Below are 23,511 nucleotides of genomic sequence, written 5' to 3'. Positions count from 1 at the left end.
GACTCCTCCTATATCCACGTTTTTGGTTGTAACATGACAAAATGTGGAACATGTCAAGGGGTATGAATACTTTTTCAAGGCATTGTACAAGTATTTATCTATAAAAACCCCCCAAAAAAAATGTTTACTTATCTACATGGACATCTAGGGCATATTTATAAAAAACACCTTCCAAAATGCAAAGAATACGTACTTTTGAATTGATGACACTTTTTGTATATGTTGTAGTAATAATTTTGGCATTATGGCTCAGTTCCCAAATGCACGAAAACGACAACCTGAAAAAAAGAATATATATATATCATGCGATACAAATGTGTTGGAATTTGTTTAAAAGTATATAAAGTCAAAGTGGGTTTTTCTTTAACAGAATGTGGAGAATTTCCACTTGTTTTTGGTGCGGTCTGTGTGTCAATCCCCATGTAAAGGGGAGGTTAACCCTCTCTATTTGTCCAGGTGACCATCAACGGTACAGAAAATGATAGGAAAGCCCAGGCGAGGGAAAATTTTACAATGCATATTTTAGTAACGACTAAAATGTGATTTTCCTGATTTCCAGTGATCTATTACGGCTCGCTGTGTCTCTGGGACAGAAACCCTATCCAAAACTATAAAAATAAGACATTATGAATAGTAGTATAAAAGTTTACCTATCCACTTGTGATCTTAAAGAGCATAAATTTGAACTGAGCAAATCGGGGACCATGTCAATTCTCTGCAAATATACAAATAGTAATTGTTATTATAAAATCACTTTTCAATTCTAAAAATGAAGAAAAATACAGTCCAACAAATATAAGGCAGGTGCAAGTATCTATAGGTGATTGAACACAGGCAAAATAAATAAATTAAATGGGGACCTCCATATAACTTGATGGGAGGCTGTGATTCTTTCACCGACCAAGTTCCCTATACTGTCACTGTCCGAAGCACATCTCTCCAAGCTAAAGAGGTTTTCATTCGTAGTGATCCCAGTTCAAGTCAAAAGAAAAACTGAATTTTTGTAAAATCTTACCGTAAAATTCCTTTCTCTGAGTCCTCTGACAGTCGCCGCCCACTCATACAGTCTTCATCAATGGATATTGACCTCTTATCCACAGGAGTAAGCTAGGCAGAAGATTTTGTTAAAAACACAAAAAACTTTGCATAGACACACCTACAGGGGGCTGCCCCTCTGGTCCAATACCCCCGGCTAGCCTCATTCCCAATTCAGTTTGGTAGCAAGCAGTAGATAGTCCATGAACCCCAAAAGAGGGGCAGGGGCGGCGACTGTCAGAGGACTCCGAGAAAGGAATTTTATGGTAAGATTTTAGAAAAATTCAGTTTTCTCTTACGTCCTCTATCAGTCGCCGCCCACTCATACACTCTTCACCAATGGGATGTCCCAAAGCAGTGTAGACATGAGGGGAGGGAAACGCAACCGTCTCAAGGTAACGAAGCACCCAAGGTCAAATAAAAGAACCTTATCTGAACCAGAAAGGTAACCCACTGGGTAACAGGAAAGCTCAACAGGAGCGAACAAACCCTGGAAGGTAAAAACTCCCACAGGAGGGGACAGGCTAAAAACGCCATGTCTCCCCCAAAGTACTGCCGCACTCAGAACTTTGCGGCCAAAGGAGGAGGCATCTGCCGATGCCGAAAACATCAAGTTAGTAAACGCTGTAAAGGTGTGCAGGGACGATTAGGTCGCCGCATTGCACATCCGGGACACCAACGCCTGATGGCGAAAGGCCCAAAACACACCCTCCGCTCAGAAAAGTGTGCCGTGACAGGGAAGGGCGGAACCCGATCCCTAGGCGAATAAGCCTGTACAATTGTCCGTCTGAACCAGACAGAAACGGTTGCCGCAGACACCGCCATGCCCTTCAGAGGCCCTCAGGAAGGACAAAAAAGAGAATCCGACCTTCTGAAGGATTCAGTAGACAGGTAACCCTGATCGCCCTAAAAACATCCAAGGAATGCAAGGCAAAACTCCGTAGGATTCGCACACAGCGAAAGCAAAACAATGTCCTCATGGAGATGGACATCAGACAACATCTTCGGAAAGAAGTATTGATGAGGTCGCAAGACCACCTTATTCCTATGAACCACCAGGTAGGGGGAGCGGCAAGAGAAGACCGCCAACTCCGACACACTGCAAGCAGATGTGATCGCCACTAGAAAGGCAACTTTCCGTGACAGTGCAAGCAGAGGAATCTCAAGGATGTTCTCAAAGGGAGGACGTTGCAAAACGACAGAACCAAATTCAAGTTCCAAGGGGTTAAGGGCGCCCACCGAGGGGGCCAAATGACGCACCCCTTGAATAAAGGTGCGGATCAAGGAATTTGACGCCAAAGGACACTGGAAAGAATGGTCAGCGCAGATAACTGACCCTCAACAGTGGGCAGTGCAAGACGTAGGCCCACACCAAATTGCAGGAAGGCCAACACCACTGCCACCGAAAGTAGCGAGGATGGAAACCCTGCGATTTGCACCAGGCGAAGCGAGCCTTCCAGGTACTATGATAAATCTTACCGGACGAGGCCTCCCTAGCTCTAAGCAAGGTAGGAGTGACCTCCGACGAGAGACCCCGATCTTTCAAGATCTGGCTTTTAACAATCACGCCGTCAAGGCCAGCGACTGCAAAGCAGGATGGAAGAACAGCCCCTGAGATAACAGATCGTCTCGTAAGGGGAGCCGCCAGGGAGGCTCGACGACCATTTGCATGACGTCTGCGTATCAAGACCGGTGCGGCCAGTACGGGCCCCCAGGACCACCAACCTCGGTTCCCGAGACCAACCTGCGAAGGAACCGTGACAACAACAGGATCAGGGGGACTGCACAAATCAGGTGATACTGATTCCAAGGCACCACCAGCACGTCCGAGGCAGCTGCCAGAGGATCGCGTGTACATGCCACGAGCCTTCCCACCTTGTTGTTTAGAGGAGGCGCGCCATCGCGCACACAGCATTTGAAAACACCTCCGAGTGTAGGGACCATTCCCCCTGGTCTGGGGTCTGGCAACTCCGATAGTCGGCCTGCCAGTGTTCCATACCCGGAATGTACGAAAACAACAGAGAGGTGCAAAGAGTAAATTTTATTATCAGATAAAAATATATGATAAATGTAGGCATAAATGTATGACATAACCACAGGCATAATTGCAAGCATATAAAACATGTTTAACATAATAGAAAAATAGCAGCATTGCAGCAATTGAGACATAGTGACAGCATATCAACATGGATATTGCATGACAATAAATAATTAGTATGGAAAAACTCTACGCGTTTCGTGGGTCCCTACGCCCACTCATCAGGAGTATGTAGGTGATTCTGTCAAAAATGAACAAATGAATTATGAATGTCTGCTATGCCTTAAGTTGGACAGAAAATATAAAAATACAACAAATGTGTAACCCAAATAGGGAAACCACACTTACATCTAACTAAATCAAACTGGTATGCGCTGCCAGAGGAGGGGGTATCAACGTCTCATCCGGGAGCTGAAGGGGCAAGACCACGCCGCAACACAGTGGGGAGCCAGGTGAGGAAAGATATGTGATAAAAGAGGGGGGAGTATTTTGATGATTGTAGATAAAGTGACACTGGCTGAAAATATATAAATATATCAGAGTATGAGTATGAAAAAAATAATAATAATGATGTATAATAATAATAATAATAATATATCTTTGTTGTATCACAAGGTGATACAAAAAAAAAAAAAAAGGGAAGGAGTATTCATATATGAAAAGTATATTTCAGCAGAGCCAGTGTCAGAATCAAAAAAGGAAAAGGAAGAGCACAACCCGAAAAAGAGAATAGAGGGGGAGATTGGAACCCAAGAAAAAAAGTGCTGATCTTAGTGCATATAAGAAGCAAAAAAAGTAATGAAAAAGCTGTGACATAAGCTTTGGAGTGAAGAAAGTGAGTGAGCTTGTTTAAATGTATAAGAACATTAGTTGAATTAACACATGCCAGAAGTGTTGATAGTACGAGATGAAACGGATACCCGGAATGTGAAGTGCCGAGACCCGCGTCTCGGCCCAAGGCAAAATCTCGGCCACTTCCTTGGCTGCCCTGGCACACCTGGTGCCCCTTTGGTGATTGATGTACGCCACCGAAGTGGTGTTGTCCGCCTGCACCCGCACAGGGTGGCCCTGAAGACGATCCCACCAACGGAGCAAACAGAGTCTGATCGTTCTCAGTTCCAAGGCATTTATCGGTAGGGAGGATTCCTCATCCAACCAAGTGCCCTGGGCAGACAATTCTTCCCAGAACGCCACCCCAGCCCGACAGTCTGGCATCCGTGGTGAGCACCTTCCATAACAACGGCTGGAAGGATTCCCCTTCCGCAGAGTCGGAGACTGGAGCCACCACAGAAGGTCCGCTCTGACCCAGTGACTCAAAGATATCCTCCTGTCCAAGGACTGAGGATGCCTGTCCCACCTGGCTAGGATCTCCGATAGCAGAGTTGCGCATGGAACTGTGCAAATGGCATCGCATCGAAGGCTGACACCATCAATCCTAGGGACTGCATGAAGGTCCTGAGTAATGAGGATTCTTTGTCCCTGAGGGACCTGACCTCGTTCAGCAGAGTCCGGAGCATATCCTCCGGCAGGAAAAAAAACTCTCGCATGGGCAGAGTCCAGGACCAATTCCAGATAAGGGAGACAAACAGAAGGGAGTAATGTCGACTTCATAAAGTTAATGGCCCACCCGAACTCCTGGAGCGTCTGAACCGTGGTTGACAGAGTTAAACTGGAACTCGACCTTAACAGGAGATCGTTCAGATATCCAAGGATTACGATCCCCTGCCCTCGCAACAGGGCCAGAACAGGAGCCAAGGCTTTGGTAAACACCCTTGGAGCTGAAGCGAGACCGAAAGGTAACGCCACAAACTGATAATGCTCCTCCGCGATTGCGAATCGGAGGTACCTCTGATGACCCTCGAATATTAGGATGTGTAGAAACACATCCTTGAGGTCGATTAAAGCCAGGAATCTCCCGGGCTCAGAGAGGCCACCACCAATCAGAGGGATTCCATATGGAATTTTTGAACCCGCATAAAGCGGTTTAGAAACTTCAGGTTCAGAATCGGACGTACCTTGCCCTCCTTTCAGGGCACCGTGAACAGATTTGAGTAAAAACCCCCAAAAACCTGTCCCAATGTGACACCGGGACGATCACCCCCTGGGCGAGGAGATCCTGAACCGCCCGTTGAAGATCGTGAAAACAATCTGGGGTCAATGAAGATTTGAGGGAAAGAATCTGTCTGCTTGGCGCGATCGAAATTCGATCTTGTACCCCGAACGAATGAGTTCCTGAACCCACCTGTCCTGAATGGCGGACGGGGCCGCCGTGCCAGAGGGGGCGGCTATAGACTTGCCCGCCCAAGGCTTCTTCTGGCCACCAGAGGCCTTGAAAAATTCGCCCTTGTCATGTGCCTTAAAGGCACAAAAGGACCCCTGGTTAGGATTAAAGGAAGGGCCCCCACTTACCGCGGAAAAAACATACCCTTCGGACACATGGGGCAGCAGAGTGCTTTTACCCCCAGTGACCCCCTTCACCAACTCGTCCAGGGGGTCCCCAAAAAGGCGATTCCCTGTATAAGGGATGTCAGACACCGTCTTCCTGGAAGTCTGGTCACCGACCAGCTCTACAGCCACACAAGGCGACGGATTATCACTGCGACAGCAGAGAAGCGTAAGGCTAAAGGGGCCTCATCCAAGGCCGCATCACACAGGCATAAAACCGCATGAACAATTGTGGTCCACCATCTCCAAAGTAGCAGAAGGGGCGGAATCAGCCACAAGGGTGCGTCTGAGCACCTTAGTCCACTCCACCACAGAGAGACCATTACTGAGGCAAACCTGGGCTTCAGCAAGGAAGATGCCACCACATAGGAGTGGCGGGCAAGAGATTCCACCCGCCTATCCGCTGGGTCTCTAAGCACCGGATAAGCCTCCATGGGCATCCGAGTGGCCTTGTGTAATCTGGATACCGTGTGGTCCACCTTAGGGGCCACAATCCAGTGCAAATTCGTTGGAGACGCGAAGGGATAACGGTACTCAACCGCCTAGGTAACACAAAGTTGCGCTTCAGATTGCGCCATAGTTCATGCACCCTTGCATGAAAGTCGGCGTGACAGGAAAAAACCTGAACCGATCTCTGGGTTCTGCGGGTCCCAAAGGATGACCGCGTACCCTGCTGGTGGGGCTCATCCTCCAAATGCAGCGTTTCTTTGACAGAACTAATGAGCGCAGCCATAGCAGCGCGATCTCTGGCAGCCCTGACGGTGGAAACTTCCCCCTCCTCCACTTCCCCCTCCCCCTCCGACTGAGACCCCTCAGGGGGGTACCTGTCCGTGACAACCATATCAGAATCTGAATCAGAAGAAGGCGATGGACCTTTTTCTAAAAGACCGCTCAGACATCAGCAGATCCACTTTTGATGCTAAAGTCGCAAGTGCAGCACTAAGAGAGCTCTGCTCAGAGGACCCAGGCGTACCTGAATCCTCCACCAGAGCTGGGGGGGGAATTCGCTGTCCTGGGAATCCATATCAAAACGGATGAAGGTTTTGAAGGTGCAGGCCCTTTAAGAAGTAACCGCTGCGGAACGCACCGCAAGGTTCCGCAATAGAAATGAAATAGTGCTACAAGCAAACCGCAGGAAAGTGACTGCCAACTTGTAAAAACGACCCAGGAGAAGTGAAAAGACCCCCAGAAGTGTATACATACAGACTCTACGCTAGCTGGAACGATCTGCAGTCTGAGGAAAGGAAGTGATGTCATCAGCTAGAGGACACAGACTAAGGGAAAATGGCTGCCCATGTAAAATAATGAGGAGGCTATAGGAAAATGGCCGTCGAGCAAATTGTGAAGAGGACCGTGCCACATCCAAGATGGCGCTGAATTTGCTAGAGGGAGGAGTGCAGAAGCCCATACATGAAGCTGAAATGCATGCCCACACCAAAAATGGCGGCCCCGCGAATTCTCGCAGCGGGCCGCACACACGACTGGTACCCCAAATTATACACAAAAAGCACACATCGGGAGAGGGACCCCCCGCGACCCCCCCACAGCGCGGCATAAACGCTATAGTGCCTGCAGGGACAGGGAGAGACTGGGAAGCACATTGACAGACATGAGGGGAACACCGACATCAAAGACAGACTGCCATTCCCAACACAGAGGCCCCACAAACACCCCACAAATCGAGGGGTCACTCACCCACCAGAGATAGCGTGGGTGCCGCCGTGAGATGGGAAGCCTCCCACCCCGGGTGGGGGTGCCGTCAGCCGAACAGGACGCTAGCTACACGCGGCGTACCGCAGTAGAGACATCCTAGTGAAGTAGCCACTTCGCAGGCTTTGTACCCGAGGACAGGGACAGGTCGTTTGCGAGGCCTGGGCGTACGCATAGCCTGCTAAACACTCTATGGCAGGCTGGGATTCTATAAGGTTCTCTGTCCTGGGACACCAGGACAACCAGTCCGATTCCCAGCTCCGCAAAGCTGTAATCTTCCGAAGTCTGACTAACTAGGCGCAGGAACAAATAAAAAGCTATTAGTGCAAATAAAAACACACTTAGCAGAAAATAAAATGTAATAAAACAGAGAAACGGCTGAGACTGAAGCCCCAGCACAGGGAAGCCTGCCTACTCCTATCTAGGCAAAAAACAAACTGAATTGGGAAAGAGGCTAGCCGGGGGTATTGGACCAGAGGGACAGCCCCCTGTAGGTGTGTCTATACAAAGTTTTGTGTTTTTAACAGAATCTTCTGCCTAGCTTACTCCTGTGGATAAGAGGTCAATACCCATTGGTGAAGACTGTATGAGTGGGCGGCGACTGTCAGAGGGCGTAAGAGAAAAAGGATTTTCTAGGACTTCAGCACTTCAGCCAGTGCCTGGCCTCGGCCGACAAGCACATAGGTCAATCCAGAGAATACATCTGCTTGTCTCACACAGCCTCCAGAATACGGTGTTGTAATGGCCTGGAGTCAATCTGGGCATACGGCACCACCTTGAATGAGGCCACCATCAGACCCAGGACACTCATGCTCTGAGGGTCGACGAGTGTGCTTACAGGGCAGGACATCTCAGCTACCAGATTTTCGCTTATGGTAGATATGCTCAAGCCAGGGCTATATCCAGGACAAGGTCTAGGTACTCCAATCTGTTAGAGCCGGTGCACATCAGGACTGAACACTTTCCAGTCTGATGCATGTGGTGCGTTTTGACAGCCCAGAATGTGCTGCAAAATACATTGGGCCACAAAGTAGTATGTGCACTACTTTGAAAAAAAAAACACTGCACCAAATCGCATGGTACTTGAAAAAAAAAAAATCAAGCCCCCAATAAAGAGATGGCATTAAGAAGAAATGGTGTGTCACTGTAGTATCCTCTGCCCCCCTCCCTCCCCCACTGTGCCCCCCCATAGCAGTATACTCTGTCCCTTTCACAACACCCCCCTCATTGCAAAGTCCCCTTCCCATCACCCCCCCCCCCCAACTGTAGTGTCCTCTGCCCCCACCCTACCCCCCCACAGCACTGTCCTTTGATACCTTCACATCAACCCCCCCCCCCCCCCCCCCCACACACAACTGTGAAGTTAGAGTAATAGCTATGAAACCTCTCCTACACTGGAAAGTGCACAATGGATCCTAAGGAAAGAAGCTGCTGAAGAAGTGCAACTTGAAGAGTGTGCGCACTCTGTGGAGATGAGGGCAGATTGGAAGTCACGAATTGGAGAGGGGGTAAAGATGTCATCTCCAGTTTGTAGCCCTGGGAGATGACAAACGGAACTGAAAAGTCTGGGAGATGAAAGACGGAACCAAAAAGTCTGGAATGTTTTGAGGACAAATGACCACAAAAGACAACAGACATCTCCAACTTGATGAAATCGGGGGTTGCCTTAACGTGTAGAAGGCTTGGAATTGGGTATCCAAGGCTTGTACTGGAATTGTTTTCCTGGTATGCGCTTAAAAGACAAGGCCTGTGAGGTACGAAAGAAATCTTTTATCTGGATTGGGGACTTACCTGCAGGAGTCTTAGGCAGGCCATAGATGATGCAGTTTTTTTCGTTCAACTAGGGCAGATCAACTATATTCTTACTGCAGAAAGAGGGATTGATCTCTGTACAACTAGCCTGTCCATAGACAAAAAAAATTTGGTCGGCCCTGCTGAACAGCCTAAATTTTGTTCCATCTTTTGGCTGGCTTTAGACTTTTGTTTATTAAGCAACAGGGTGCTTATTCTCCCAGTGGCCTTTTTGATGAAGGAGTCAAGTGCCTCACCAAAGAAAAGGGGATCCTCTCCAGCTGCTTCTTGCATGCTGGTTCCACCGACCAAAAATTGAGCCACAAGAGCCTGATATCTAGACAGAAAGAAGACCCACCGTAGACATCCGATTTAGGATAGACATCCTCACAGCAGTCAGTAAGAATTCTAAGCGCTGAAGGAACTCCGGGTCTGTAGGAATGGGCCCTGGTTTTTTGGAAGTCAATTTTTCCTAGATTACAAGAGTCCGACACATTGACACATGTACTAAGGCAGATTGCTATCCCGGACCAATCAAGGCAAAAAAGGATCTAAAGTGTCTTATCCAAGGTGCCATCAAAGGCATGCTCTACTGGTACTTAGAGTGACCTATTAAGACAGGTGATAGCTATATCAACCTCAGGGACCATACATTTTTTGAGCAACCCTTCCTCTTTAAGATAATGTTGAGAGAAGCATTTTGGTTAACAACTTTTTCAGGATGTGGAAAGTCACTATACAATATGTCCTCCACTGGGGAGTGGACAGGAAAGGTTTTAAATGGCCTGCATTTTTTAAGGAACCCCATACAGGTAATCTTAGATGCGGGGCATCCTCGGTTCAAGTGCCAGACAGGTCCACACTTCACGACCAAAAATAAAACAGTCTCATGGAGTTTATGCATTAACATGGCAGAAGAGAGCGCCTCTACAGAGAAGGCCTCCCACTCAGAGGAAACAAGCTCCAACTACCTTTCTTCTTCCCGGTCTGCTTCACTGTCCTCTTTCAGGAAAGAGACCCCTTGTCACGGAAGCATCAGAAAGACACTTGGACAGAGAGTGGGGTGGACATAGTTTTTTTACCCTGGCAGCTCGCAGACTGAATAAGTCCTGAAATGCCCAAAGAGCGGAGACAGAAGTCATAAAACCTCCTTATTTAAGGATTTTGGGACGTCAGACTGGGCAACTGAGACGTCTAGTAGATGCCCCTGTGCACACACACAAAATTTAGCCAGTATTCTGTCCCCTATTCTCAGACACTCCACAACGTTGGTTAAAGTAAAATGGAAAAGCAGTCAGCTAGGGCATGTGTGGATCAAATGCCAATTCCTAAGATGGCTGCCACGCCACGTGCCATTTAAGCAGTATGTGCAAGCCACTAAAAACCCCAGAGAAGGTGGTAGGATCACTCAATTTTTTTCTGGGGCTGTGGAAGTTATAGTTTTGCCTACAGTAGAGAACAAGTAGGACCATTTCAGGTGTTTTTTCTGTTTGTGTTCTGTTAGGGAGATTTTTCTTCACTTGTCCTAGTGACACCTACTGAGCCAGAAAGTGAGGAGATAACTCAACGAGAACAGACAGCAGAATCCAGCCTTACCCCACCCACATAATAGTGATTTTGCTGCCATTGTGTCCCTGTTAGAGAAATGTCCCCTCACTACCTGTCCAGGTGACAATGTTTACACCAGGACAGAAAGTAGAGTGAAAAATCCAAACTGAGGCCAAAAGCGACAATAAAAAAAAAATTGACCAGGGTTCTAACATAGCCTATTCCATTCAAAACTATACAAACTAACTGCTTACTAGGTGCTGTGCTCTTTGGTACTTCAACAGTGAAGAATAGACTGCAGTTAGCTCTGGATGTAATTACTGTGAATTGATTTATAACAAACGACTGCAAAAGTGCTCAAAATGCAAATGCAAAATATATAGTTCAGTTGGCATCATACCGCTATGACATTAAAATTAAAACAATCATACAAGTTGTGATCAATTTGAAGAAAATGATTACCTTGTCGCACAGGTATACAGTAGTACCCCGGTTTGCAGATTCCTGATCCAAAGCGTTGCCAGGTCTAATAAAATGGCTCACATCTGCAATATGCACTCCGACCTTAACCAGAATGTTAAAAATGACACTGTCATGATAATAAATTAACAAAATGTATTCTTCATCCTTAAGTGTTATTTTCCTTTCTCACATATTGAAACACATATTGATATTGTAAGTTTATTATATAAGACACATAAAGAGATACACAAGCAGACGGTAATTTTATAAGACAAGAGTGAACAAACATTACATCAGAAAATAGAAGTACACTAAGCAAAGGTAATGAAGTTAAGTAAAAATGCATTAGCAGTAATGGAAAGACAAATATATTAATACAGAGCTCTCACGGTCTTATGCTGATAAAGATAAAAATTATGACGTACAAGTCTGCTTAGCATCCGTGAACAGCCCTTATTTTCAGCAATGTACTTGATTGTTTTTGAGGAAGTTGTGATACCAGGACCCTCTAACTCACAACTCTTCATTATCAGTTGTTAGGTTAACAATCAAACAAGCTGGGCAAAAAATTGTCATCCATTTATATGCAGCCACTGTCTGGGTACTCCACCGGCAGCTCTCAAGATACAATAAGCCCAGTAGGGGGATTCGTCCAACCACACTTGCAGGATGAACATAAAAAAATTGAATAGTGTATGACTAGCTTAAACTAGATTTAAAACACTGTCTATCCTAACAAAATGGTAAAGATTGAAAGCTGTATGGAAATGAGAGGATGCATTGTCTGTTCTAAGCCTTTCTATTGTGACAGACTCACACTATACTTGTTCAGAAATGCTTGCAGCCTGCCATGACACCTGATCGCAAAATGTCTAAAAAGTATGAAATGTAGCACCCTCGTAGGTAGGTGCTATTATATTTTGTGCTCTGTCTGCTTACCAGAAGAGCTGCAGGTAAACCTATATTGTTCTCTGCCTACCAGAGAGCAGGATCTGTTTGTGAAGTCTGCTCATTGCGCTCAGGATGCAACCCACTATTTTGTTGGGATAGTGGAGTCCCAGAGGGAGGGGGCGGCTGCCTCCTCCTCTATAGAGGTACCATGTGGCCTCAGAGGGTCGTCCTGAGGGCCCGAAGAGTAGCAGTGAGGAACTGAGCCTGGAGGTCCAGAGAAGCTAACAGAGGGGAGACACTGGAGGGTCTGTCTCTGCAGTACAGTGAGTACAGAAACCCGTGTCAAGGGGCCTGACCTGAGGGCCTGACCCCTGCTCATAGGATAGTCAGTGGATGGGTGTCAGTGGAAAGAGGATGCTAGTGAGAGTGTCCTGAAGATAAGTTATTGTCCATCAAGTCATCTTGTCAGGGAAGAGAACAAGAGACTTAACCCTTTCTACACTTGTGGCAGTGCGGATTAACAGCCTGGCTGTTAATACCAATAAAGTTCTGAAGATAGAAGTCCTCAACCAATGTGACTAGTTCAGCTGGAGTATCCCACTATTCCCCTCTCCTATCACAATTACAAATAAACAACAACAAAAAAAAAAAACAACACCCCATGACTGTTAATTTGTGTGACGTGCCATTAGGAGCAAGGATAGGAGAGATACAGGGACTTATTCCAAAGGTAATTGAGTGCTGGGGACAGTGCTACAGAAATATTAACTACTTGGCCCCAGAACAATTCTGACATTTCTCACACACATGTAAAAATCAGCAATTTTTCAAGCAGAGGCCCTAGAGAATAAAATAGTTGTTGCAATTTATGTTGCACGATATTTGCGCAGTGGTTATCAAATGCAGTTTCAGGAAAAATATAATTTTTGTAAGAACTTACGTAAAATTATTTTCTCCGAGTTCTGACAGTTGCCGCCCGATGGCATTAGCCTTCACTAATGGGTAATGGCGCCCTCTGCAGGAGCAAGGCTAGGCAGATAATTGATTATCAGGTTAATACAAAAAAAACTTTTATACCTCGGCACGCCACTAGGAGGCCATCCCTCAGGCATTATCCTGAACCCAATCTGATATTACCTCAGTTTGTAGCAAGCAGTATCGGAAGGCAACAACCCCCAGAACCAAAAAAACAGAGGGGCGGCGATTGTCAGAGGACTCAGAGAAAATAATTTTACGGTAAGTTCTTACAAAAATTCTATTTTCTCTTACGTCCTCTGATAGTCGCCGCCCGATGGTATTAGTCTTCACTAATGGGACGCCCCAAAGCAGTGCAGGTATTAGGGGTGGGAAAACAAAGCAACCAACTCAGAAGGGAATGCAAACAGCCGGGCCAGTAACAACCTGAGCCCACAGGAAAAAACAGGAAATATGCCCAGAATAACAAAAAAACACCCCAACAAGGAGGGACATTAAAAATAATGTCCCCTGAAAACAACCGCCGCACTCAAAACTGTGCGGCCAAAAGAAAAACACATGAATTCAGAAAAAAACAAAGAAAGCTGAGACACAAGGTCCCAGCATAAGACCTAACCAGCTCCTTAGCTAGGCAGCGTAAAACTGAGGCAATATCAGATTGGGTTCAGGATAATGCCTGAGGGATGGCCCCCTAGTGGCGTGCCGAGGTATAAAAGTTTTTTTGTATTAACCTGATAATTATCTGCCTAGCCTTGCTCCTGCAGAGGGCGCCATTACCCATTAGTGAAGGCTAATACCATCGGGCGGCGACTGTCAGAGGACGTAAGAGAAAAATACACACTAACCACTTCAAGACCAGGCCAATTTCTGACATTTGTTGTTTAGAAGTTAAAATCAGTATTTTTTGCTAGAAAATTACATAGAACCCCCAAACATTACATATATTTCTTTTAGCAGAGAAACTAGAGAATAAAATGCCGGTAGTTGCATTATTTTGCCACACTGTATTTGCGCAGTGGTCTTTTAAGCGCAATTAAAAAAAAACCCCGCGCGTGTGACCGGCGGACCCAATGTCCGCCGGTCACTCGGCGATCGTCGGTGCAGAGGGAGAAAGGCAGGCGGCTAATGTAAACAAGCCGCCTGTCATTCTCCCCTGTGTATGAATGGTGATCATACGGTTCTACTATGTAGGACCGTTGATCACTGTTCATACAGTTCAAGCCACAGCCAATCACAGTTAGAATCACGCATTACACGTTAAAAAAAAACTAAAATCTTTGCCTTTGTTAGTAAACGCGATAACTTTTGCGCAAACCAATCAAAATACGCTTTTTGCGATTTTTTTTACCAAACATATGTAGCATAAAACAAAATGGCCGAAAATGTTAAAAAATTTTGATTTTTACATTTTTTGGGGGGAATTTAATATAAAAAAATGTGAAAAATATTGTTATTTTTGCAAAATTGACGCTCATTTTTTGTTGATATCGCATGATCAAAAAAAAAAAAAAAAAAATTGCACAGGTGATCAAATACCACCAAAAGAAAGCTCTGTTTGTGGGAAAAAAAGGACGTCAAATTAGTTTGGGTGCAGCGTCGCACGATCGCGCAATTGTCCGTTAAAGTCACGCAGTGCCGAATGTGGGCGTGCTTCTAACTGTGAAGGGATGTGGCTTGTTGTGTAACTACAGAGATATACGATCCTACATAGCAGGACATATGATCTCTGCACTTACACAGGGGAGAATGACAGGCGGCTTTGTTTACATTAGCCGCCTGCCTTTCTCCCTCTGTAACGGACGTGTGACTGGCAGACCCGATGTCCGCCGGTCACACGTGCGGGAATCACAGTGAATGAGCGGGAGCGCGCCTCCGGTGGCGCGAGCTCGCCCCCTTTTGGCACGCAGGCGAGTGACGTACCCATACGTCACTTTGCCTGCACGGGGCTGACCGCCGCAGTATATGTACTTGCGGCAGTCGACAAGTGGTTAAGAAATCTTTGATTCAGTGCCGGCTGGTCGCTCGGGTCCCACGGTGGGAGGGGAGACCAGGGCAGGGCGGTGGGAGGGGAGACCTGGGCAGAGCAGTGGGACGGGAGGACCTGGGCGGGGCCGGTGGGAGGGGAGGACCTGGGCGGGGCCAGTGGGAGGGGGACATCCCCTCCAGCTGCTTGTAAAAACAGCTGTAATAACAGCCGAGTGGCTGCTTAGTCGCATCAGTTGTTATCACAGGAAAGCCGACTGTCTGCTCTAAAGAAACGGTACCGGGTGATCATCCTGGTACAAATCACTTCAGCAAAATGCCGTTCTGGTACGGGATGATTTCCTTGGGAGCACAGGTGGACAGGGGCACGTTAAAAAATGTTTACATTTATTTTTTCTCTATCGTTCATTGACGGATGCAGTTCTCTCTGATTCATATCAGTAGGGACGTCCCAAAACAGTGCCAAAAAATGGGAACAGCAGAAAAGTCCCCAAGGCCAAAAACAGCCAACCGGGCAACATAGAACTCTTCAGAAAAGATGAGGCCCACCTGAAAACAAACTGTAAACACCCTCAAGGAAGGCCAAAAGCCCTCCCAAAAAGCAGCCAGCAAAAAACCTTGCGGCCGAAAAGAGGCATCTGCAGATGCCAGCACATCCACCTCATAAAACGTAGCAAAGGTGTGAAAAAACGACCAGGTAGTCAGTCTTACAATCTGAAGCACAGATGCCTGTATGGCAAAAAGCCCAGGAAGCACTAGGCGCCCAAGTAGAAAGCGCCGAAACAGGGAAAGGTAGGACCGGACCCATAAATAAAGAAGCTTGCAACACCGACTGTCCAATTCACCTGGAAATAGTCGCAGCAGACAAAGGCAGCCCTGTCCTTGGGCCAACCGTGAGCACAGAGAGCGAACCTGACTACGGGAAGACTCAGTAGTCGCCAAGTACCCCTCGAGTGCCCGAACTCCATCCAGAGTATGCAGCGCACATTCCGTAGGATGAGGGGGCTCAGGACACAAGATGGCAACACAATGGCCCCGTGCAAGTTAACACTAGAAACCACCTTCGGAGGGAAGGACGGATAAGGACAAAGTACCACCTGGCCCCATGAACCAACAGATAGGGAGAACGACAGGACAATGTCGCCAGTGCTGACACCCCGTGTGCAGAGTGACAGCAACCAAGGCCACCTTTTACAATAAGGTAAGCATGGGATACCCACGATACTCGCAAAGGAGGGTCTAGAAGAACCGACTGCACCAACCAAGGTTCCCAGTTGGCGACGGAGGTTGCACCGGAAAGAACCAAGTGTCGCACCCCCTGGAAAAATTTACGCGCCAGGGAACGGGCGGCCAACGGCTTGTGGAACAAAAATTATCAAAGCCGAAACCTGACCCTTGACAGTACTCAAGGCCAACTTTTGATCAATCCCCTCGATGAAGGAAGCCAAGATCCAGCCACTGAGCAAGAGCGCGGGGGATCCAAAGAAGACTCACACCACGCAATACACGACTTTCACATATGATGAAAAAAAATCATCATAGAAGACGCTTCCCACGCTTTATGCAGGGTGGGAATCACCGAAGCAGACAACCCCCCGTCCTTTGACACCTGGCTTACAACAGCCAAGCCGGCAAGCCGTCGAATGTATAGCCGGATGGGAGATCGGCCCCGGAGAGAAGAAAACCCAAGGAGCATCAGCGGCAAGCCTGACCAGGTCGGCGTACCAAGCTCGGCGAGGCAAGTCCGGAGCCACGAGAATGACCGAAATCCTGCTGCCTCGATCCTGCGAAGGATTCTTGGCAGCAACAGGAGGAGGAGAAAAGGCAGACAGAAGCTGACACTGACCTCGGCCCATCCGCGAGCACTCTCGCACAACCATGCCGGCGTCAGCCTTGCACAGGCGCCAAACATCTCAGCATTGAACATTTGAACCTCGCGAATGTTCGTGCCCATGACAGAACCCATGAGGTCACCATTGCACCCGCCAGAGGGTCCCGGGAGCGGGCCACGACCTCTGCACTATCCTGTAGATGCGATGCCAACAGGCCCACATCTGGAGTGCCCCCAAACGAAGGCACAACTGCTTTTTTTTTTTAACGGCCCCACAGCGCTACACCGCCCCCCGGAGGTCAGCCACACGCTAACGGACCCCCACAGAGAGGGAGAGACCACCCTCAAGACTCAATGTCCTTAAGGCACTCCCACCGGCCTTCACTGCAAAAAATCTCCAGCAAAATGGCCGAAAACCGATGTATCAAGATGGCTGCCTCCACAGAAGCAGAGGCTACAACAAAATGGCGGCCCGCCCGAAAATCATGATATTTGGGACCCACAGGAGGACCCCCCAAACTCCCATCCTCTTCAGAAGAACCCCAGCAATTGAGCAATTGAGCACCGCGGACAGCGCACACTCGCCTGGCCCCCCATGCGGCCTGCACACTAGGCCCCAGGCTGTGGTAGGCCCAAACAGTCCCCCACGTGGGGGGGTCACAATAGGACAGAGGAAAACCTAGGAATGCGAGGGTCCGACCATCCCAGGGAGAGGGCCCGCGTCCTCCCCAAAATCGGCCAGGGAAGGGGGGGGGACATTTACTCACCATACCGGGAACATAGGCAGGCGCCATCTCTTGACAGGACCCCACGCCACCGGAGTAGGGGGGCTGTCGGCCAAATAGGAACGCTGCGACATCAGCCTAGACCCTGTCGTGTGCGTACTGGTGAGACGTATTAACTCGCGGGGCCAGTCCCCGTCCAGTGGGACTATGTCGCGGCCGACCCAGCGCAGAGCTAAGGCCTGCACGCGCTCGCTGGCCAGACTGGGGTGACCACTGGATATGGGGGTCCAGTCTGCCGCCCAGCCCGGGATAATTGCTTGAAGATCTCACAGGAAAAAAAGTTCAGGAGAAAAAAAGGCTAGCTAAAAAAATTCTACATATAAAAATACTTAATAAGCCAGGACCAGAGATCCCAGCAAGGAACTAGGTCCTTACACCTTACAAGGCAGATTAAAACTTACATCCTATGCAGGAAGAGAGAGGGTGTACCCTCCGGGACTGCCCATAGGCGTAGCCAGAACTTTTTCCTGCCTAGTGTCCTACTCCTGTAGGCGGCAGTATAACCCTACTGATATGAATCAGAGAGAACTGTGTCCGTCAATGAACGATAGAGAAAACAAATACTTTTTTCCCTCACTGTTCTGGCTTTGAGCAAGTGTAAGATCACAGTCAAAGATACACACATTCTTTAGGACCTGGTTTTCAGCAGCCATGCCATGAAAACCAGCGACTGAGAAATGGTGTAGAACAGGGGATCTTGCGCAAGTAGGTCTGGTCGGTTTGATAGAGTCAAAGGCACATTCACCAGGAGTCTGAGTATGTCTGTGTATCACATCTTTCTGGGCCATTTTAGTGCATAGAGGATCACCAGAACAGTTTCTTCCTCTATTTTGCACAGTAGTCAGGGGTAAATCTTTATCAGAGGGAAGTCATACTGTATATCAGTCTGAATGGAGTCCAAGGAATCACCAGGACAACTACTATGAAGGTTAAAGGATCCCAGCTCTCTGGTTGAACATGGAGGCCAGGATGTCCACATCTGGTTCCTTCTGATTCTGAAAAATCCTGGGGTGCAGAGACCAGTCCCCTGAGGGCTTATCAAGAAGTGCCAAAGGGTGTCGCAGGTTGGGCACCAGGGGCATAGGTCATTTACAAAAGGTGAACTTATTTTAGAACCCCTGACCTGCATACCCTGTAGTGAGTCGCAAAGGACTAAATCTGACACCTAGGATTTTTAGCAGGAGTTAAAGCAATAGCAGACTCAATAGCTCAAAGTTTTCCTGCTGCATTTACCTTTGTGTGGGATGGGCTGTCAATGGCTACCTCTTATCTAGAGTAATTCCAGGTCGGACATGAGGGAGAACATGACTGGTCAGCGCCGGCACTGAGAATTAATCCGATTCATTCCTTAAGGGCTGCAGAAAGAAGAGCAGGGATTTCAAATCTCCAGAGCACTGCACCAGCTGTGTGGGTACTGACAGTCCATCACTCATGGAGGTAAGTAAAGCGGGGACCAGGGGGGTAGAAAGGGTGTATGGTGTAAGCTCACCTTGTCATTTTTCTGAAAAGGTGAACAAACTGTTTAACACAGAATTTGTTACAAGATTATGTTAGAATGTAAAAATTCTTACAGGAGCTAGCTATTCAGTAAGAGAAACCGTACCAAACATCTCTTTCATGAATCAATGAATTGTGTGCAGTGGGTTTGGTGGTGGGGGAGACCACACAAAAAATTAAGGATAGGATATCGCAACACAAATCTTCTATTCATTCCCCATAATCTGAGTTACTAGTTGCTAAGCATTTTAAACAGTATGGCCACACTGTAGCCCAGTTAAGATTTATGGTAATTGACCACATACAGTGAATGAAGAGGGGGAAATAGGGAGTTAAAGTTACAACAAAGGGGGGCGTGGCCTGGAGCAGGATGGGTAAGTCGCAGGTGGTGAGAGCTCAGTCTACCTAACCTCCGGTAAATACATCCTGCAGCTGTAAATCCGCTCCTACTTACCCTCATCTGTTCCCCGCACTCCGCTGACCCTCCGGGACTCATGTCGCCGCCCAAAAAAGCAGCGGAAGCCAGATCAAAGCTTGATAGGTTCCGCCGCCAGGAGTCCACCATGCAGGCCGAAGATGTCGCCGGCTCCTCCCCCGAGTCGGAGCACGCGGCGGCCGACACTGCCAAAGTACTGAATGCTATATATCCTTATTTCTCAGTGATGTTTCCTGTGGAAAGGGCGCATTGCATTCCCGTGAGCCCCCCATCTGGAGCTCCAGCCTGCACACTTATTGCCAAGTTTCTTAACTTCAGGGGCCGAGATAAAATTCTTTGCCTCTCCAGGGAAAAAGGCAACACACTATATGGCCATATGGTGGGACCAAATCCCCATTTTAATTTATGGATTGTCTTCAAATTTGGTAGTAATTTCTTTTGCATGTGTGCGCTATTCTTTTTTAATATACATGTCTTTTGGTTCACAGCTGCACCAGCTTTAGAAATACATGGGTATGCTCCCCCAAATTTTTTGCTTGTTTATTATGTATTCGGTCTGACCAGACTACTGGGGTTGAGCAACCCATCCCACCCCCCACACACACACCTGTACTCTATCAGTATCGGTGTCCACTATCAAGTGGATATAGGAGGAGTCCCCTGTAGTGCATTTGCACAGCTTTCCGAGCAAGGAGTATTATCTCCAAGGGTTAGAAAGGTTGGATTCAACTCCTTTTCATGGATAGTGTAGGACCCACTGATAATGGGGTACTTTGACGTAGTGGTGGGCTTGAGCACTATATGGCCATATGGTGGGACCAAATCCCCATTTTTATTTATGGATTGTCTTCAAATTTGGTAGTAATTTCTTTTGCATGTGTGTGCTATTCTTTTTTAATAAAAAAGGCAACATTCCCTTTCAAAATGGTCATGTGGCGGTGTTCCCTGATCAGGTGAAGTTCAGCTCCTACGAACTCGTTTTCAGGAAGTTAAACGGCGCATGAGGGTCCTTCACAACAAATATGCTATGCTGTACCCTGCACGTTTGCGGGTGGAAGTTGATGATCGTGTCCAGTTTTTTGAAGACCCTGCCCTTGCTATGGATTGGCTGGATCGTCGTAATGTGCCTGCCTGAGGATTTTCTGTTTTTTCCCCGATCCTCTCTTTTTGTTTTCTATACCTGACTTAGGTGACATTTTTCCTGTTGGCCTTCCCTACTTTTTCCGCCATCTGTGGATTACCAGTATACTCAGAGCCTTGACTATGTCTTGCCCGAAGGTGCCTTTTTCTGCACAATACTGTGGACATTGTCTGGGAATACACCTTATGCTAGTGTCTCCTGCTCAAGGGTAGAGTACTCCGTAAACACTACTTTGTGCTGTGGCCCTGTTCCCCTTGGATATGGTCTGCCTTTTCAGTGAGACGGTTGCCCCCAGACAACCCTTGTTTTTTTGGTTTATTTTTTACATTTTTTCCAGTCACTCTCTGCTATGCAACGACAACTCAAGTATTGTGCCCCAGCTGCGACTTGTTGCACTTTTCAGGGCTCGAGTTGAGTGCTGGAGTGTCCATTTTCATGATTTCTGTGTTACTTTGTTTGGGATTCATGCTTGCACAAGTTGGGGTGTGTGTAGAGCCGGGTGGGTTAGGGATTTGTGCTTTTTTTTTTTTGTTTTTTTTTCTTTATTGTGTGGTTTATCGACATACCATCGCCCATATTTCATACAATGTGTTCTGGGGTCTTACAAGTGTGTTGCAATTATTGCTTTTTATGTATTTGGGTGTGCTCACGCTGCTGGCTCTGGGGGTCCACCTTTACACCTCCTTTTATATTATGTTCCCTCTGGATGGCATTACTCCAGTTTCTGACCTGGAATGTCCGTGGTCTTGGGTATAGGGTGAAGCGCACAGCCGCGTTCTTTTTCAACGCACAGACATTATAGTATTGGTTGAGACCCATGTTGTCAGTCCTTTACAACAGGCGCTTAAGCGTCTATGGATTGGCTGGGCGTTTCATTCTACCCACACTACCTACTCCAGAGGCGTATATGTGCTCATAGCTAAGTCGGTGTCCTTTGCACTGCAACTGGTTGAGTTGGACCCTCAGGGCCGTTATGTTTTTTTGTTAGCCCATATTGATAACTCCCCTGTACTAATTTTATCCTGGTATGGCCCCCCCTAGAGGCGGAGGGGTTCTCCTTTATGTCCCGTCACCTGACTGTTTCGGCCATCTGGTTGGGCTATTTCAATATGGTCCCGAACCCTGGTATGGACAGGCTGGGACAGCCTGGTGGTATACCCCATCCTGCCCGTGAGACTTGCTTTGCACGATTGTTGTCTAACTTTGCTCTTGTGGACACCTGGAGGCACCTCTACCCTACTCCTACTCTTTTTTTTCTGCTTCTTGCTTCTCCATGTCCCGTATTGATCTCATCCTGATCTCCCAGCGTCTCCTCCCCAGGGCGCTGGCTTCAGCCCGCTAATACTGTCCGATCATGCCCCCTACTGGGTTACCCTTCAGCGTTATGCGACACCTCCTGCTCCGAATTGGAGACTGAATCCCTCTTGGCTGTCCCTTCTACCAGATCTTACATCTTGGTGATGAGTGGTGGTTTTTTTTCAGCTCTAATGCGGCCACAAGTTCTCCCCTGATCATTTGGGACATGTTCAAGAAACCCTCAGCTTCCTGCTTAGTGAACGTATTAATAGACATAAGAGATCTTCTGAAGTGTCCTACACCCAGGCGCTGGATCACCTCTGTACGCTGGAGGACCAGTATGTGGAGGTCCCCACACCTGACTCTCTCACTGACCTCAAGCTTCAGTCTCGGGTAGCTGACCAGTTGTTTTTTGTTAAGCAACGGCTGTTTGAACACGGGGAGCGCCTGGGTAAGCTTTTAGCCTATTTGGCTCACCTAGACTCTAGGCCCTCTGTAGTGATGGCGTTACAATCTCAGACCCTGGGCCTAATTACGGACCCGGCAGAGGTTGCTTCTGAGTTTGCTACCTTCTTTCGTGAGGTATACTCCTCTAGGGCTGACAACACTTTTCAATCGTTGTGACTTTCTGGGTGAGCTTAACTTTCCCATACTTTCGGTTTCCCCAGTCCAAGCCTTGGAGGCCCCCATATCGGAGGAGGACATTGTGACGGCGATGTCTCACTTTGCTAGGTCTAAAGCCCCCGGGTCGGACGGGTTACCGATTGAGTACTACTGGGAATTTTCTGATTCCCTGGTCCCACGACTCCTAGAGCTGTATCAGGTGGCTTTCGAAGCAAATTCTTTGCCTGACTATGAGAGAGGCACTTATAGTGCTCATACCTAAGCCAGGTAAGGATCCTCATGAGCTGGGGTCGTACAGACCGATATCGCTGCTACAGACGTCAAGATCTTGGCTAAGATTCTGGCATTGCGTCTGAATAAAATTATTCTTTCGCTCGTGCATCCGGATCAAACCGGGTTCATGCCTGCTACGAATAAAGCCTTTAACACTAGGCGCTTGTACATGAATCTACAAGTTTCTCATGCACAGATTGGCACCAGGGTGGTGGTTTCTTTGGACGTGGCCAAGGCTTTTGATTCTGTTGAATGGACTTACTTATGGCAGAGTCTTCGCTGTTTTGGTCCTAATTTTATTTAATGGCTCACCATATTGTATACTGCACCGCAGGCGAGAGTTGTTGCTAATGGATGGACCTCTGCTGCTTTCCCCCTATCTAGGGGGACGAGTCAGGGTTGCCCCATTTCTCCCCTGTTATATGCCTTTGCGGTGGAGCCGTTGGCCATGGCCCTGAGAGCCCACCCTGGTGGCAGAGGACTGAGCTCCGGTCGTCTGGTGGAGAAGATTGGACTATACGCAGGCGATACGATTCTGTACCTTGCTGAAATATAACAAAATCTGGGACAGATGGCTGCAATCCTCTCATACATGTTGTTCTTGTTACATAGTTACATAGTTTGTGAGGTTGAAAAAAGACACCAGTACATCCAGTTCAACCTATGATGTGTGTGTGTGTGTGTGTGTGTTTGCTGTTACCCGTACATTGTATACCTCTCTATGTTGTGGTCTTTAAGGTGCCCATCTAA

At 47.7% G+C, this 23,511-nt stretch overlaps 1 protein-coding gene across 1 annotated transcript in view; it reads right to left on the bottom strand.

The window, feature by feature from the left end:
• Nucleotides 1–23,511, bottom strand: part of DIS3 (DIS3 homolog, exosome endoribonuclease and 3'-5' exoribonuclease) — a 138,329-nt gene that overhangs the window by 50,363 nt on the left and 64,455 nt on the right. Inside the window, exons 12-14 of the mRNA XM_082246330.1 lie at nucleotides 11,030–11,131; nucleotides 651–715; nucleotides 194–278 (exon numbers count right to left, since the gene is read on the bottom strand). Of these exons, the coding sequence (XP_082102456.1) occupies nucleotides 194–278; nucleotides 651–715; nucleotides 11,030–11,131 (252 nt within the window). The remainder of the gene's footprint in view (nucleotides 1–193; nucleotides 279–650; nucleotides 716–11,029; nucleotides 11,132–23,511) is intronic.

This window comes from Pelophylax lessonae, assembly GCF_965119305.1.
Source record: "Pelophylax lessonae genome assembly, chromosome: 2".
NCBI lineage: Eukaryota > Metazoa > Chordata > Amphibia > Anura > Ranidae > Pelophylax > Pelophylax lessonae.
The sequence above is the reverse complement of the archived record's forward strand: the minus strand, read 5'-3'. Positions and strand labels throughout refer to the sequence as shown.